Source organism: Miniopterus schreibersii, assembly GCF_964146895.1.
Source record: "Miniopterus schreibersii genome assembly, chromosome: 20".
NCBI lineage: Eukaryota > Metazoa > Chordata > Mammalia > Chiroptera > Miniopteridae > Miniopterus > Miniopterus schreibersii.
Genome location: NC_138122.1, coordinates 24,054,167 through 24,072,328, shown reverse-complemented (window position 1 = coordinate 24,072,328; position 18,162 = coordinate 24,054,167). Strand labels below are relative to the sequence as shown.

Genomic DNA, 18,162 nt, shown 5'->3' with positions numbered 1-18,162 from the left:
AATGCCAGGCTCCAAATAAATCCCCGAAGACAACCCCGGAGCGCAGCGTTTCCTGTAGGTCTCTGCCTGGTGACAGCGGGTCCTTCAGGGTTCCTCTTCCTTCCTGCACTCAGTGCGACCAGTTGGCCAGGACAGTGGCCAGGCTCCCACCCGAGTCTCCGGCTCCTGGGTCTGCCCATCTTGCTGTGATGGACACAGCCAGCCCCAGATGCACAGCGGTGGCAGGACCGACAGGCCTGCAGCGGCCACAGACCTCTGCTAGCTAATCATCTTTAGCTCTTTGTCCTTGGTTCTCCCACTACCACCTCCCCCCATATGCTGTCCCCACATAAGTGCTGTCCCCTCCTTCCCTCTGGACCTCAGGTTTCCTCATCTCTAAAATGGGGAGCTCGTCTTTAACCAGTGGTTTTCATATGATGTTCCCTAGAGCCTTAGAGTCCCCCAGAAGGACCTTAGGAGCCACGGGGCAGACGCATCTGGTGGCCAGACCCCAAGACACAGAGCAGATCAAATCCAATCCTGTCTGTTTTAGGCAGGGGGTGCTCTGCCACTTATTGACTTGGGCAAGTGGCTTAACCACTCTGACCCTCGGTGTCCCCATCTGTAAAATGGGGATATTAACACAGCCTACGTCATAGGCCATTGTGCATTAACCTGGTCTGTCAAATGGTTAGTGTTATATAAATTTTAGCTAAAAATTTAGCTGGAGGTCCACAGAAGCTTGGAAGACCTGTCCTCACAGCTCTGGATGCTAATGGAGCGGGGAGAGGCGTCTGGTCCTTGTCGTGTAGGGAGGTGAGCCTCATAGACAACGCTGTCTTTCCTTTCTGCTTCCTTCCCAGATGAAGCGTGCCGGGACCACTGGCTCCGCCCGAGGCATGGCCCTGTATGAGGAGGAGGTGAGCGCTGAGTGGGTATTGAAGCCGCAGTCCGAGGCTGGCATCTCCCTTTTCTTTCCCTCCCTGGCCCCATCCCTACTCTTTCTCCCAAACCCTCCCGCCTGTGGGTTCCCATGAGAGCCGCCCTTGCCCAAGGCCTTAGGACGTGAGCCAGGTGAGTGCTCTTCACGCCTGGAGCCCGAGGTGGGGGAAGCCCCATCCTCTCCCGCAGGGACACCCTTGAGTTCCTCGGCCTTGTTGGTAGAGGCCCTGCTGGGGATGCTGAAGGACTGGATCACTGCCATCCTCCCTCCATCAGGGACGGACCGGAGGCCCTTCCAGCCCTGGGTGTGCCCACGGCTGGGGTTGAGCCACATGCCCAGGCCCTCAGCCTAGCACTCCCTGCGAGAAGTCTGCTTGTATCGGGGGAGTCTGAACTCAGTCGGGGATCAGGCTAGGGCCAGGGTCAAGGATCAGTCCTGGGTCACAGTGGGGCCAGTCACTGACCAGGATCAAACTCAACCCATGACCAGACTCAGGGCGTAGCCCGTGTCCAGGTTGAAGGAAGACCACCCGCCTCCTGTGCCTCAGCCGGGCCCCCTGGGCTTTGGCCACAGCTGGGCGCCTGCTGTCCATGGTGCTGACGGCTCCCCTCCCGGCTCACACGCGACTTCTCCTATCGCAGCAGGTGGAGCGCATTGGGGACATAGAGGAACGCGGCAAGATCCTGGTGTCCCTCATGTACAGCACGCAGCAAGGGGGGCTCATCGTGGGCATCATACGCTGCGTGCACCTGGCCGCCATGGATGCCAACGGCTACTCGGATCCATTCGTCAAGCTGTGAGTCAATGCCGCGGGACTGTGAGCGGGCCCCAGAGAGGGTTCTAGATCCTTGCACAGGGGCAACCAGAGAGCTTCCCCAAGATCATTGTCCATTGAGGCCCAGAAAGGGAAATGAACCTGCCCAAGGTCACACAGTGAGACAGGTGACCTGAACCGGCTAGAATGTGAGGCTGGAGTCTCGGGCAGTCAGACTGGTGTGTCACCCGCCCATATGAGAAGTGTGTGGCTCTGTCCCCTCGTGGGAGAGAGTTGCAGTCGGCAAGGTCGCAGTAACCCCATGTGTAGCCCCCCAGAATTAGCAACACACACCTCCAGCCGCCCAGAGCCCCACCACCAGCAAAGCGATCTGGCCTTTTCCAGATTCAGTCTGGGAATGCTCCAAAAGAGGGACCTTAGACTTTGGGGTTATTCCAGTCACTTTGCTCACGGAAATAAGAGAGACTTTGTCATCGGCGTTAAGACAAACGTGAGAAAATGCCACCGTGGGATTAAACAGACAAGGATTTTATTAAGGGAAATGCTGTGTGAGGGAAGGTAGGGAGAGCTGGGGGAGGTGGAGAGCTGTTAGCCCCAAGTCCTACCGCCCTGGCTGGTTTGGCTCAGTGGTTAGAGCCTCGGCCTGTGGACAGAAAAGTCTTGGGTTCACTTCTGGTCAAGGACACGAACCTCGGTTGCAGGCTTGATCCCAGGTCCTGTGTGCGGGAGGCAGCCAATCGATGTGTCTCTTTCACATCGATGTTTCTCTCTCTGTCTCTCCCACTCTCTCTGAAAAGCAATGGAAAAAATATCCTCGGGTGAGGATTTTAAAAGAAGTAGGTACCCTAATGCACGCTGGTCATCGTTAATGTTGACTCACTTTCTGGTGTGCTCATCACTTCTCCTCCTGACGCCAGAAGGGGCCTTTGGGTTACTGCGGGGCTGTTCTTATTCATTGAACTTCGCCCGTAACGGCTTCTCGTGTCTCCTGTCAGCTGGCTGAAACCGGACATGGGGAAGAAGGCCAAACACAAGACTCAAATTAAGAAGAAAACCTTGAATCCTGAGTTTAATGAGGTAAGACTGCCCTGTGTCTGTCACACTGTGGAATATTCACTGTGTGAGAGAAGGACAGCCCCCTCCCAGAATGTCGTCAGGCACATAAAAAAATGCTTTCCCTCAGAGATCAGCTTGAATGATCTCAAGGAGAGGTAATGAGTTTCTTGTCACTGGAGGGAATCAAGCCTAAAACAATAACCTATCAATTAGGAATGTCCTAGGCAGGAAGCTGAGTTTGAAGAGAGACTGAATTAAATCATCTCCAATATCTTCACCAATTCTAGCAGCCTATAATACTGAAATTTGAGGAAATAAATAGGGACAGTTATGTCCTTTATCATCCACCCAGTTGGTGTTGCCCTCTCCCTCTGCCCCCACATCCACCCAGCGCATGAAGTCTTGTGAAAGCCACTGTCTAGATACCCACTGAGTGTGTCCCTTCCTCTGTCTTCTCACTGTTGCTGCCTTGGCTTAGACGCTGGCATTTCACGCATGGACTATTGCAGTAGACTCCTGACTCACCTCCCTGCGCTTGGCCCATCCTCCACATAAGCATGAGCTTTCTAAAACACGAATGTAAATTTGTCACCTCCTCGCTTAAACCAACAATGGCTCCCTAATGCCTTAGCACCACAATCAAGCCCTTTCAAACTCACGATCTAGAAGGAATCCCTTGCTCCCAGAATGCCTATTTCAAGGGCCTCCCCTTGGTCCATGAACCCCAAGGACTTGGCCTCTTAGTTCTAAATGCCAAGGGCTCGGGGGACCCTCTCACTCACATGCCCTCCTCTCTTGCATCCAGGAGTTCTTCTATGACATCAAACATAGCGACCTGGCGAAGAAGTCACTGGACATCTCGGTCTGGGACTATGACATCGGCAAGTCCAACGATTACATCGGTGAGTGCTCCTGGCTCCCAGAGAAAACCGGCCCTCTGTCCGCCCAGGAGAGGAGAGCCTCCCCCAGGGCTGCGGGGGGTGAGGGTCTTTCTTTTCTTTTGGCAACCACATCACCGAAACAGAATCAGAACCATGGTCCCGATTTGGGTCCAATTTGAGAACGCCTTTAGAGGAGAGGGCTTACAAAGTCAGGAAGATCAGATCATGATGGGTTCTCTTTTTTGTTGTTTTTTGTTAATTGAGGATATTGTTTCCATTGATTATCAGAGAGAGTGGAAGGGAGAGAGAAAGAGAGAAAGAGGGAAACATCGATGTGAGAGACATTGATTGGTTGCCTCCTGCACACACCCTGACCAGGGCCAGGGATCGAGCCTGCAACCCAGGTACGTGCCCTTGACCGCAAATCGAACCTGCAGCCCTTCGGTGTGCGGGCCGATGCTCTAACCACTGAGCTTTGATTGGCTCTCTGCTGAGCAGATCACCTCCAGTGGAAGAGTTAAATCACAGGAGCGTGGGGTCTGTGGCTTTGTAGAAAATAGGGTGCAAAGGATGTCTCCTTCATCTATCTGCAAGTCCAGGGTGAAGGTTCTAATTTTCCCAGTTCCCTTCCAAACACTGAGGAACAACAGTCATTAAAGATGGAGAGGGGAAGGAACTCCAGGCCAGGGACACAACCCGAGTGCAAGTGTGGAGACAGGATTGAGTGGGGTGATGGAAGTAAGTCTTCGGAAATAGATGATGAGTTTCTAAAAGTAGTGGGAGGTAAGTTTCCATGGGTGGGTGGTGATTTGTAGAAGGCCTTAAAAAACACAATAGGGAGCCACAGCAGGTTCTTGAGTAGGTAGCCTGGAGGCAGAGAAGGCCAATGGTAATAAAAACACCATAACAACCACCCCCTCTAGAGAACGGGTCCCAGGACGCTGGAGGCGGAGTCACTGCTCAGTGGCAGTTTTCCCACAACTAGACATTTGGGTCCAGAACGAGAGTCCCATGTGTCCCTCCGCTCTGACCCCCTGTCCCTATCTGCCCTTGTCACCCAGGAGGCTGCCAGCTGGGGATCTCGGCCAAGGGAGAGCGCTTGAAACACTGGTACGAGTGTCTGAAGAACAAAGACAAGAAGATTGAGCGCTGGCACCAGCTACAGAACGAGAACCACGTGTCCAGCGATTAGGATGGTGCCCGGCTCCCCAGCTCCCCAGCTCCGTGCCCCGCCCCCTGCCCAGTCACCCCCAGCCTGCCCCAGCAGCACTGCACCCTGGTCTCTCTCCTCTACGCCCCCCATCACCTGCCACCCTCCCTGAGCCTGCTTTTGGGGTCTCCCCTCACCTTGGGCACTGCGGCAGCTGCCATGTGGCCCTGAACGCAGCCCCTCTCTGGTCCCTCTAGCATGGAGCAGTCAGGACGGGGTGGGGAGACTTTCACGTGGGGGTTGTTCATTTTACAACCTTCCAGTTTGGGTGATTACAAACGGTCTTTGCCGTTTAGGCCTGTTTTAGACCCTCCTGGTCTTGAACAGGCGCTCACATACCCAACTCCCGTCTCCTGTGTCGCGTCTGCGTGTCCCCTCAGCTGTCAGTGGACCCGGACAAGGCTGTGGGGACCCTGTATTGGGGCAGACATAGAGCATCCGGGCTCCCACAGCCTCCGCACATACACACCCCAATCTCCAGGAGAACAGACCAGCCTGGTGACTAGGGACACACCCTCCCAGCTCCCAAATGCTTGGAGAAATGGACAATACACGGAGGGACTTGGTAACCCCCTCTTTCAGGATGTCACCTATTTGCTTCCTAGCAAAAAAAAAACCACCAACACACAACGGGACACCCATTCTCTGCCCCCTGCCTCTCTCTCTGTCCCACCCCACGAAACTCTCCCTCTCTAAGGGGTTAAATAAATAGCAAGAGCAAAAAACATCATAACACAGCCTCACCCCCCCACCCCCCCACTCCCCCACCCCCCGCCTCCTCTCACCAGCCCGGCCAGCAAACGCTGAGAAACCGGTAAAAGCTGACCCTCCACTTAGATCCTCACCTGTTCAGACCACCCTCTCCTGTTGGCACAGCCGGGTGGCCTCACAGAGGGGCTTTCTCGGCCCCTGGCCTCCCCGAGCGGGCTTGGAGGGGATCTAGAAGCCAGAGCTCTGGGTCCGAGGGGGGCCTCGCCGAAGCCCCCAGCGTTCGTTTCTCCTTCCTCTGCTCTTGGTTCAGCGGACCTACGACCCCTGCCCCCGACGCTCTGCCTCGGCTCCTCTGACCCTCACGCGCCCTGTGTCTCACTCAGAATCGCCTCGAGTCTCTCTGTCTCTGTGTCTGTCTGTCTCTCTGTCCCCCCTCCCCCTTCACCACGTGTATCAGGAGAATACGGCACAATCATGGATCTAAAACTTTAGCGATAGCTGCCGATACCAAAGGCTTTTATTCCATCATGAATCATCCAGTCTTGTTCCTTTAAAAAATGTTTTAACGAGGCGGAGGAGGCATCCGGGACAAACATTATACACTTGAGGCTGGGTCTGGGCACATGCAGTGCCCTGGGAAAAAGGCTTGTTTTCCCCCAATCCCCATGATGTCCGCCCCTGTGGAAATCACCCCCTCTAGAGGTCCAACAGCTCCCCGGCATCAGTAGACATCAGATGGACACTCAAACGAGCTCACTTTCTTCAAACACACGCCTTTCAACCTCCCCCTGCAGTGTCCTCCCCCCCAGCTCTCTGCACAATTCCCCGAAAGCCACTGATTTCTAAATCATTCCGTTCTAAACATCAAGTTCTCCGCCTTCCCCAAGATGGCCAACAGCTTCCTGGCTGCCATCTGCCCCCCCCCCCGCCCCCAGGCCCTCCCCACCCTCGACGCCCGCCTCTGTCCCACGGTTTGCCCTTAGGAGAAAGCATGCTGGCTGCGTCACCCACGCCCGATGCCGGAGCTGGCGCTGGAATCAGCATGTGGCAAGCTCGCTCTCTCCGCTCTCCCCACAAACGTAACCCCCCCCGGCCCGCCTAGAATACACACACAACCCCTGCCCTCTGGTGCATGCAGAACCCCAGAACCGTCCGCCGCCTTTCTTTGTGATGATGTAGCCAAAAATAAAGTAGGAATGTCCAGGAAAACCAGCGGCCTGCGCTCTTCCTTTCTGGTTTCTGGGGGTTCTCCTCCCCGCCAGGATACGTGAGAGTCAGTGTTCATTGAGCATCTACTATGTCGCAGGCACTGGGGATACGGCGGGTGAACAAGGAACGTGGAGTTTGCTTCCCGGTGGGTTTCATCTTGGGCGGGCAGGCTCAAGGCGACGTGTCTGACCCCACACCCTCTTAGAAGGGCACCCCCCAGGCGGGCGGCATCCTCAGCTTCTCCCCACTACCCCAGCCTCGGGGGAAGAGTCCCGAGCGGCTGTGCAATCAGATGACATCAAGGCCGAAAGAGATGACGGAGTTGATCCAGGGCCTGGTTCCATCAGCTCACTCGCCTGACAGAGGAATAGCCCAAAGCCCAGAGGAGGGAATCTGCTGATATGTGTATTTTGTCAAAAGCATGCATTTCGTTAACAAGTACAATTGCCATAAAGGCATTTGGGAGCAAACGGACGCCTTGACATACATAAAATCCAACTGGTGGGCAAAGCGAGCGTTCCAGAGATGGACACCTGCCCCCTTCACGGTTACATTTTGCTTTAAGCAGAGGTCAGCATTGTATACAGAAATGGGAGGTGACAGTTGATGAGCTGGTTATGAGAAAGCTGATTAGCAAGATAGCTAACGGGCATCTAGACCCTACTCCACCCCACAGCAACGGCATTCACATCTTCTCAGCTCTCCTGGAACATTCCCCAAGACAGACCGCGTTCGGGCCAGAAAATACACCTTCGCACATTCAAAAGGATGCACATCGTCAAAGTATGCCCTCCACCACGACGGAATTAATGTGTCAATAAAAAGAAGCTATCTGGAAAATTCCAAAATATTTGGAGACCAAATAGCATGCTTTTAACTAACACATGGGTCAAAGAATTTTCAAGAGAGATTTTAAAATGTTTTGCACGAGCTGACAGTGAAAAAACAACCAATTGAAGTTGAGGGATGCAATGGAAGTAGTGCTTGGAGGGATTTTTTTAAATCCTCACCTGAGGTGATGTTTATTGATTTGAGAGAGAGAGAAACATGGATGTGAGAGAGAAACATTGATCGGTTCCTACCCCACGCATCTCAACCGGGGATCGAACGGCAACCTGGGTGTGTCCACTGACCGGAATCAAACTGGCAACCTTCTGATGCTCCAACCAACTGAGCCACCCTGCCGGGGCGGGAATATTTTGGCATTAAATGCATGGATCAGGAAAGTAGAAAGGTCTAAACCAAGAGGAACAAATGAGTGGACCAAGGGGCAACTATTCTACAAGATTTCATAAATGGTGGGTGCATGACATTCTGCATTTTTCAGACCCCCGGAGCATCCAGCGCCGAGTGAACCCTCCTGGGAACTGTGAACGTTATTTAGTTCACGATAATGCATCAGTCTCAATCCATCCCTAGTGACACCTGCACCAATGTTAAAAATAGTAGAAATTACGGGCGGAAGGAGAGGTGACATAGGGGAACTCTGTACGTCCTGTTCCATTTTTCTGTCAGCCTAAAGCTGCTGTAAGAAATAAAGTCTATGAACCGAAGGGAAAAAGTATAGCATGATGTCATTTAAAAAAGAAAAACGAAAGAGAACTGTGAATTTTCGTGCGTGCGTGAACCTCGGACAGCATCTGAAAAGATCTACACCCACATGTTCATAGGGGTCGTCTTTGAGGTTTGGGGTTATGAATGGAGTTTTATGCTTCCTGAGTTCCCTGCCTTCCTTTCTTTTTTGGCGATATGCACATACTATTGTAAAGATCATAGGAGGCTATAAACCAATTTTGTCAGCAACGACAATAACAAAACAAAGACTAGGAAGGGCCCCGGCTCGGTTCCGGCCGAGGGCACGCGCCTCAGTCGCAGGCCGGATCCCTGGCCTGGTCAGGCCCGTGCGGGAGGCGACCAGTCGATGCGTCTCTCTCCCCTCGATCGTCCTCTGTCTTTCTCTCTCTTCCTTCCACTCTCTCTGAAAAGCAACAGAAAAAGTATCCTCAGGGGAGGATTTAAAAAAACCCCCAACACCACAAAACTAGGAAGAAGGAAACCAAAAATTGGTTTTGCATCCCGATTTCTCTTGGGGGAGGCACTAATGGGAGTTAAAAAAAAACACAAACATGTTTTCACAGTTACAATCTGAAGAAAGGCAAGGCCCTTCCGGCTGCCCGGACTCTTCGGTTTGATAAGAAGCTCCTCCCTTCCCAGGAAACAAAACCAAAGGAAACTCAGCCTTGGGCAGCAGGAGAGAGAAACGTTCCTGTCCCCACACGAGCGTCACGATGGAGCTCCAAAAGCTCTCGGCTGGGGATCTGGACAAGTTCATCGAAGACCGACTCCTGCCGGACACACAGTTCCGGACGGAGGTCAGAAAAGCCATTAACATCATCTGCAGTTTTCTGAAGGAGAGGTGTTTCAGCCGAGGTGACAGCCGGGCTGTCCGGGTGTCAAAGGTTGTAAAGGTGAGTGAGCCCACCTGCCAGACTGCGGGTTGGGGGGGGGGGGTTGAACAGGCAGGAGTTTCCACAGAGAAAGAGAGCAGAGGGTTGAGGTCTTTGGGGCTGGTGGTTTCAAATTGATCCACGCCAAAAATACAACCGCAGCTTGTGGAAATAGACTCTGGGCTGAGGTCCTACATCTGTCATTGTTTAACGGTTATCCCTGGTGAGGTTCATGAGCCGCTGTCCTGGGCCACGTCCGTTTCAGAGACAGGGAAACTGAGGCCCAGCTCTGATCAACAATCTGCTAATTGACGGCCAGGCTGAGTCTAAGTTTTGACATAATGCTGATTACCGGAGGTGAGCAGGGGTTGGGGGTCAAATAAACACAAGGCGACAAGAGGAGACTGGACTTGGGTGGTGAGCACACAATAGAGTATACAGATTCCGTATTACGAAGATGTACACCAGAAATGTATATGATGTTATATTAACCAACATTACCCCCAGTAAATTTAATAATAATAATTTCAAAAGGCATATAGCACCCGCTGGCTGTTAAACCTTGAGAAAGTCACCTTTCTGTGCCTCGGTTTCCTGTCCATAATTCCCAATACCTTATAGGGCTGTGCAGATTCATTAAACCACCCGGCATGGGCCAGACTACAGTATAGAACGATATAAGGCAGTCAAGGCCAGGGAGTGAAGACTCCAGACTCTAGAACAAGGCAGCTGGGGTTTGAATTGCATCTCTGCCAACTACCAGCCATGCCTTGGGCTGATAGATAATCTCTCTGAGCATCTGTTTTCCCACCTGTAAAAAAAAGGGCACTAATAATAATAATGCCTAGATAGCAAAGTCTTTGGGAGGAGCCTCGTAGGAGGGAAGACCGGTAATGCCCTTGGAACAGTGGCTAGTGCCCAAGACTGTTAGTGATTGTGCGCATCACTTTACTTAGGGAGGCTCTGCTCAAGGAACGTTAGTTCTAATTCCCGTCTCTGCTTTAGGGTGGCTCCTCCGGCAAAGGCACTACGCTCAGAAGCCGGTCTGACGCTGATCTCGTCGTCTTCATAAGCTCCCTCAAAAGTTTTCAGGAGCAGTACACTCGCCGAGGAGAGTTCATCCAGGAAATAAAAACACAGCTAGAGGCCTGTCGAAGGGAGGGAAAGCTTACCGTGAAGTTTGAGGTCCAGGATCATGTGTGGGAGAACCCACGCGCACTCGGCTTCAAGCTCGGGAACCGCCGCCCGGAGCTGGTAGAGTTTGATGTCCTGCCGGCCTTTGATATCCTGGGTGAGCGCCCCTGACACAAGCTGTTTCCAGCCTCTGTCCTATGTCAGGGCTTCTTTCTCTCTCTTTTTATATATTTCTGATGGGCAATCTTTCACAGTTTGACAGTCTTCCCAAAAGAGGGCATCCCTTTAAAACGGGGAAGGGATCTTAGATTCTCTCCTGGGGCAAGAATGAAGACAGTCTGGTCGGCCCCAGGAGTGACATGAAACAGCAAAGTATTTTATCTTTCTAAAAAAACAGCAGCATAGATCTGGCATGCTAATTTCATCTTTTACCCAAAAACATGAGGAAACCTCATCAGACTTACTCTGAGGGTTGGGATCTATGGGTAATGTGCACGTGGACGGGGCAACGTAACCTCTCGGAGGCTCAATGCCCACAGGTGGAAAACTAGTAAAACCACACTAGCTATGCCATGCTCTTTTTTTTAAGTGTTAAACGGTCATCTACATTAAGCTCTTACACAGGGCCTGGCACATAGTCGGTGTGCAAAAATGAGAGTTCCCCCACTGTGCACCAAGGCACCCCAGGACACCCCAGTGAACTAGCTCGAAAAGTTCAGATTTTAAATTTTTAAGGGAAACACAGCGACACCTATCGGACACCGTGCAAACCGCTACTATTAAGTTGTAGGGACTGAGCTACTTAATAAACAGAACCTGTTAGGGATTTCTTTGGGCCTAGGCGGAGACCCACGAGAAAAACGCCAGGAAATGGAAAAAGTTTAGCAGTATCTCCTGGTTGTCATGTCCTGTGTTGGCTGCTGGGGTGCGATGGTTCCAAAAAATAAGAAGGGAAGAGAGAGAAGGGGAGGAAGGGCATGCCAGGCAGAGGGAACAGCACAGGCGAAGACCTGGAGGTTAGAAAAGATCTGAGTAGCGGGGGAAACGCAAGACGCTGAGGATGAATGGAGAGAAGAGGCAGTGACCGAGACAGCAGCCAGGACAGCGGATCCTGCAGAAGCCTGTCACCTTCAAGGCGTGGACAGGGCGATGGCAGTGGATGGGGGGGGGGGGACGGACTGGAGATGGCCCATCGCACTGCACCCACGGCCAGCTAGCGACTGAAAGAACCTCAGGGAGGAGCTGACATCTTAAAGTTATGGATTTGTCCCTAACAGGTCAGGTGACAGTGACGGAACACTACAGACCTGACCCCAGCGTCTACGTGAGGCTCATCGAAGCGTGCAAGAGCCTGGGGGTGGAGGGCGAGTTCTCTTCGTGCTTCACAGAGCTGCAGCGAGCCTTCCTGAAAGAGCGTCCGGCCAAGCTCAAGAGCCTGGTCCGCCTGGTCAAGCACTGGTACCGGAAGGTCTGGTCATCCTGTCCAGCGGGGGGGTGGGGGGGACTTCTAAGTCCCTGCAATTTCTTGCTCTTCTTTTCTTTCTTTGCATATAGTGTCCCCGGTTCTTTTAAAGTCTATATTGGACCCTTCCGTATTTAGAGTTTTGTGAATTGATTGCTAGTTTCTTTTTCCCCTGCTGGTCATTGCTGTTGGTGTCCTGTGTCGCTGTGTGCCTGGTTACGTATGTGCTGGTCACTGTGCTTGAAATGATTTCTGAGATGACACATGTCTTCTGCAGAGGGACTTTTGTCTGCTTCTGTAAGGCGCTTAGGGACATTTGGAGTGCTTCCTCTGAGCTCGTGTTCATAATATGCTTAGGAGGTAGATGCTGTTATCACCACTCACTTGGCAGGTGAGAGACATGAGGCTCCGATGAGTTGTCTGCCCAGAGTCAGACAAAGGTGGAGCCAGGATTCGAACCCACATCGGTCAGAACCCAGAGCCCCGGCCCTAACCAGGGTCAGCGAGCTTTTTCCATACACGGCGAGGTGGTGAATATTAGAGACGTTGTGGGTCAGTCACACGGTCTCTGTCCCGTCTACTCCGCTCAGTCCTTGGAGCGCGAAAGCAGCCACAGACGACACATAAGCGAGTGGGCCCGACTTGGGGCCTGGGAACCATCTACAGCAGCGAGCGGGAGGCTGCCTTTGGCCACAGGGCCGGCCAGACCCCCTTCTCTGGTTGCTTTTCCCCCCTCAGTGTAAGGAGAAGCTTGGGCAGCCCCTGCCTCCTCAGTACGCCCTGGAGCTCCTGACCGTCCACGCGTGGGAGCGCGCAGGAAGGAAGACGGACTTCGTCACAGCTCAGGGGTTCCGCAGCGTCTTGACATTGGTCACCAACTACCAGAAGCTTTGCATCTACTGGACAAAGTATTACGACATTGCACATCCTGTGATTGGTCCGTACGTGAAGACGCAGCTCCAGAAACCCAGGTACTCTGTCCCCGCAGGGCTTACCCGCCCCCCCGATAGATGGCCCCTGTGGTGCCTTGGAAATGAGGGAGTGGGAGGCGCCGCGTCTCTTGGGCATCTGCTGCTGCCAGTCCTTGTGCTGGGCACAAGGACTTATCACCCGGCCAGTGTGGCTCAGCAGTTGAGCATCGACCTAGGATCCAGGAGATCAAGGTTCGATTCCCAGTCAGGGCACAGGCCCGGGTTGCAGGCTCGACCCCCAGTGGGGGGCGTGCAGGAGGCAGCTGATCAATGACTCTCTCATCACTGATGTTTCTATCTCTCTCTCTCCCTCTCCCTTCCTCTCTCTGGAATCAATAAAGATATATTTTTTAAAAAATCACTCCACATAATACCTCCTTCAAGGTGGGCATGTTCGCCTTGCCCCATTTCACAGATGAGAAAACTGAGGCTTAGAAAGCACAAGTGACCTACCCACAAATAAAGGGCAGAGGTGACATTCAAACTCAGGTCAGTAAGGCCCAAGTGTGAGGCTCCTTCTCTTGGGGTTCACTGCCCACCACGGAGCAAGGCACCCAGGACACTCCCCAGCAAGCAGCACCCTGCTGGGCCCTTCCTCCTACCCCGAGTCCCACCCTGCCCCAGACTGGTGTTTCACAATTGCAGGAGCATCTAGACCCCTGAGACACAGCCCAGCTTCTCAGCTGTCCCTCTCTAATTGTTCCTCAGGCCTGTGATTCTGGACCCAGCGGACCCTACAGGAAACGTCGGCGGAGAGCCTGGGCGCTGGGATAGGCTGGCGAGAGAGGCTAGACTCTGGATGACTTACCCGTGCTTTAAGGATAAGCATTGCTCTCCAGTGGGCTCCTGGGACATAGAGGTGAGACCTTCGGCTTCCTCCCTGTCGCCCTTTCTGCTCCCCTCCACACAACTTGGGGCCTATAGCTGGAGACCAGTTTCCAACGAAATTGCCCCCGCAGTCATAAAGTTCAGGCTGAGCTCCCTATTTTACGGCAACTTCACATTCACCCTGACCCCACTCAGAGGGTTCCTGGAATTTTCACAGCCTCTGTTCAAAGTTCATTCTTACTTAATGCTGCAGAATATCACTTTTTTAAAAAAATATCTTTATTGATTTCAGAGAGGAAGGGGAAGGGGAGGCCACCTGTTTCTAATAATAATAATAAACAGAGTAACCACTGCCTATCAAATATTTGCTTTGGGCTCAGCTTCTGTCCTAAGCCCTTTAACACACATTCTCTTATTCAATCCTCAGGATGTCCAATGAGGTAGGTTTTCTACTCTCATCTCACAGGTGAGAAAAGTAGGCTCAGAGAGGTGGAGCCACTACTCAAGGGCATTCAGCAAGGAAGTGGTAGAGCTGGGACTCAACCCGGTGAACTCCAAGGCTAGTGCTCATTCCACTTGTGAACAGCCTGCCTGTATCCACCCCCCCACACTCACACTTAGCACCTGCCGAACAGGAGACTCAGAGCAGCTGAGGGACATGGGCATGTCACACGGCCTGTAGGGGCAGGGACTCCTGAACTGGGATCTTTCTACTCCCAGGGTCGGTTCTTTCTCATGCTGGGGGATTGGTGATGTCATACGGGGTCCCCCAGGAAGCAGACTCCTACACCTGTGGGAGGGAGGGGAAGGAAGCAGGTGTGGGCACAGGGACAAATCCACCCCTCGCCCCACCCACCCCACCCCTCCCTGGGGAGCCCTGGAGCTCCAAGGGCCTTCAGAGTTGGCCACCAGCGGTCTGAAGGGGTCAGGCCCTTATACACACCCTGGACCAGCCCCAGAATATGGGCAACTCGGGACGGGGCGTGGCCTTAGCCAGGGGCTCTCTGCAGCCCAGGCCACCCTGGAGGGGCTCATCGCTGAAGTCTGTTCGCTGCCAGCCTCCCTGGCACCTGGGACTCACTCCTCTTTCCTTGAGAAGCCAAGTGGCATGTCACAGAGTCCACTGTAAATGCCAAGGTGGGGCGACCAGCTCTCCAATGCAATCCTGTACTTTACCCTTTCAGATCTAAGGAGGCCGCGAAGGTGACCGGATAACGTGCTCTCAAGACCTGTCAGCCCTCTGATTAGGGACAGCGCCCTGGATCCTGTCACAGCCGCCACCTGCACCAGGCAGAGCCTCCCCTCCCCGGGTGGAAGAGAAATGAACACACGCACCGGTCGCCCTCTGGGTGCAAACCAGCCGCTCCGAGCCCAGACCCCTCTGCTGGCGCCCGGGGAGCTCCGGGCCCCACTCACCCAGGGCCAGGTCCCAGGCACCCCCGCACGGCCCGCACTGCGGAGCCCCTGTCATCATTCACACCGCCCGTCCTAAGCCCGCTTGCCCTGCCTCGCTTTCTCGTGGGAACCACGACAGAGGTCCCTGCCCACGCTTGCCCCTCACTCCCTCTGGTCTGCCCCATGTGGCCCTCCTGTTCCCAAGGATCTGTATTAATTTCTTCCTTCGTGACAATATTTAGTTACTGCCTTTAACATTGGCAAAATAAATCATTTAAAACAATTTATTCCTGGAACAAAAACAACACTCCCACAACCCCTCCCTCCAGCCCGTTAAAATGTGGGGCCTGTCTCCCCAGCCTTTTTGCGGACTCTGCCTGTCTCCCTGGGTATGTAGGGCTTTTTATGGGGTTCCACTCCCCACCTAGTTTCGGTACCTGCTTTGCCGGGTTTACCGTAGTTCTCACTCCCTGCTGAGAGGAAAATTTGGGCATCACAGGTCACGGCACCACTGCCTTTATCATGTGGCTGATCCACCCGTGTTGTCTTCTGAGTTTCAGGATGATCAACGATATTACAGCCGTGGGTACCTTAATTGGATTAGTAATCAGTTGCTTGATTGAAAAGCCAGATGGATCAGACGGGAGTGCTCGTTTTAATTTTTCGAGGGATTCCCATACCATTTTCCAGAGCGGCTGCACCATTTTCCTTCCCACCAGCACAGTGCCTGAGGGTTCCAGGTCCTCCACATCCTGCCCAGCGCTTGTCTTTTGTTGTTGTTGTTTTTAATATCATAGCCATTCTAACAGGCGAGAGGTGATAGCTGACGGTTCTGATTTGCATTTCCCTGATCATTAGTGATGCTGAGCGTCTTGTCATATAGATCCCTGTTGGCCATCTGTGTGTCTTTTTATTTTTATTTTAAGAAATGGCTATTCCAGTTCTTGGCCCATTTTGTGATAGGATTATTAGGTTTGGTTTTTGTTTTGTTTTTTTAAATTGGTTTGCTATCGACTTGTAGGAGTTCCTTATTATTTTGGAAATTACCCCCTTGACAGATTTGTGGTTTGCAAATATTTTCTCCCTCCGCATAGCTTGCCTTCACTCTATTGTCTTGCTTACCGTGCGGAAGCTCTTTAGTTGGATGTACTCTCTCTTTGCCTGTTTTTGCTTTTGCTGCCGGTACTTTGCCCATACAGTCAACTGATGTTCAGCAAGGCTGCCGGGGACACATAATGGGGAAAGGATGTCTCCCCAGCAAATGCTGTTGGGAAAACCGGATCTCCACGCGCAGGAAGATGAATTTAGATGTTTGCACCACACACAGATCAACTCGAAATGGGTCGAAGACTCAAAGATTAAGTGGGCGGAAATACTACCTTCTCTTAATTACCATAACCTTAATAACTATTCAGATCTCATAGAAAACGCTGTTCTCTTTTCACCAAAATCCATGGCTTCCCTTGGCCCTTTCTATTTCCGTGTTAATTTTATACTCAATTTGTACAGTTTCACCCAAAATATGGGGAGGCGTTTAATTGGAGTTACATAAACTAGTCTAGGGGGAATGACATCTATATAATATTGAGACTCACAATCCATGAAGTGGGAGTTTCTTTCCATTCATTTACGCCGTCTTTAATGACTGTATGACTAAGTTATAGGATTTTTCCCTGAATGGGTCTTTCATGGTTTTTGTCATATTATTATTAGGCGTCTGTATTCTGTGTTTTTGACTTAGTATGTTTTCTTTCATTTCATTTGTAATGGCGGATTCCTGGAAGTCCTCAAGGTTTTTAGTGTGTATATTATGAGTTATCTTAATGCTTTTCTGACTTTATATAAGTTTAAACTTGTATTGCTTGTATAACCATGCCAAAAAAAACCAGAACACAATAAAGCAAATTTTCTTGGAAAAAAACTTTTTATTCAGTATTTCTCTCAGTTAAGCTCTGATTGTGCAATGCCAGCAAGCCCAGGTTAGAGAAAGCCCTGGGTGCTGATATTTGGAGCTGCTGGTTCAAGGGCAAATTCGTGAGATTTGGCAACAGAGGAGCAAGTGTGTAAGGGATGGTGGAAATTGACACACCTGAGGCAGCCCTGGCCGGTGTGGCTCAGTTGGTCGGAGCATCATCCTGGACACCAAAAGGCGGCAAGTTCTATTCCCGGTCAGGGCACATATCCAGGTGGCGGGTTCGATCCCCGGTCAGGGAATGCGGGAGGCAACCGATCCATGTTTCTCCCTCACATCAATGTTTCTCTTTCTCAAGGAAGGAAGGAGGGAAGGAAGGAAGGGAGGAGGGAGGGAGGGAGGGAGGGAGGGAGGGAGGGAGGGAGGGAGGAAGGGAAAGAAACACTTGATCTGAGGCCCCAGAGATAAGGCCACTTTCTGGGTAACTTCCTGCTGGGGAAACGAAACTGAGAAGAGCTAACAATTAGTCAGCAGAGCCAGGGGTGGAGTCTTGGAGATTAGAACACAGCTGAACGCTGTCAGAGAGACCTGTGTCCGGGAGGTTTCCGGTCCTCGGTTGATGGGGGAGCTCCAAGGTGTTTAGCGTCATGCCGAGGTCCTCCCAGCTTGACTGGATTTTGATGTCCTGACCTTTAAAGCCCGGCGTGAGCCTTCCAGATACCCTCCTCCTGCACGCCCCTCGCCTTTGTCTGTGAGATGCCAGGGAGCCCCTCGGAGCCCTTCCCACCCTGCTTGGCTATGTCCTTCCACCTGTGTTTGGGGTTCTAATTTCCTCCTTCCCCCCATCCCATGTTTCTTTCAGGGGGTCTCGTAGGGTCCAGCAACATGACTAATTATTCCCATCTCCTTGCTGTTGTTTCTAGAGGCCTGGGTAGAGTGGAAGGCGTGCGCATAGGAGCAGCCCACCATCGGCATCCAATCTTGGCCCTCTGCTCTCTACTTTCCAAAAAGTCCTCAGATGTCCTGGCCCCTCGATGGCTTGCTCTCTCAACTTCCAGCCTGTGGACCTGCGTGATCCTTGAACCCTACCTTCGTGGCCCGGCCAGAGCGGCCCGGTTGGTTGAGCGTTGCCCTGTGCACCGAAAGGTTGCCGGTTCAGTCCCCGGTCAGGGCACATAGCTGGGTTGTGTGTCCGATCTCTGGTTGGGGCACATACAGATGGCAACCAATCAGTGTTCTCGCTCACATC

The 18,162-nt window shown here is 52.4% G+C and overlaps 2 protein-coding genes across 3 annotated transcripts in view; both read left to right on the top strand.

The window, feature by feature from the left end:
• The window catches only part of RPH3A (rabphilin 3A), an 89,175-nt gene extending 82,415 nt beyond the window's left edge, over nt 1-6,760 (top strand). For both annotated transcript variants that reach the window (XM_081123567.1, XM_081123568.1), the window contains 5 exons: nt 843-899; nt 1,564-1,718; nt 2,693-2,774; nt 3,559-3,655; nt 4,696-6,760. In XM_081123567.1, the coding sequence (XP_080979693.1) occupies nt 843-899; nt 1,564-1,718; nt 2,693-2,774; nt 3,559-3,655; nt 4,696-4,826 (522 nt within the window). In that variant the 3' untranslated portion in view covers nt 4,827-6,760. The remainder of the gene's footprint in view (nt 1-842; nt 900-1,563; nt 1,719-2,692; nt 2,775-3,558; nt 3,656-4,695) is intronic.
• A 2,246-nt stretch (nt 6,761-9,006) lies between these two features.
• On the top strand, nt 9,007-16,915 carry LOC308550129 (2'-5'-oligoadenylate synthase 1-like). The gene is made up of 6 exons (XM_081123569.1): nt 9,007-9,232; nt 10,217-10,502; nt 11,623-11,813; nt 12,546-12,778; nt 13,487-13,637; nt 14,791-16,915. The coding sequence occupies exons 1-6, from the start codon at nt 9,053-9,055 to the stop codon at nt 14,794-14,796; spliced, it is 1,047 nt and encodes a 348-aa protein (XP_080979695.1). The 5' UTR covers nt 9,007-9,052; the 3' UTR covers nt 14,797-16,915.
• The last annotated feature ends 1,247 nt before the right edge of the window (nt 16,916-18,162 follow it).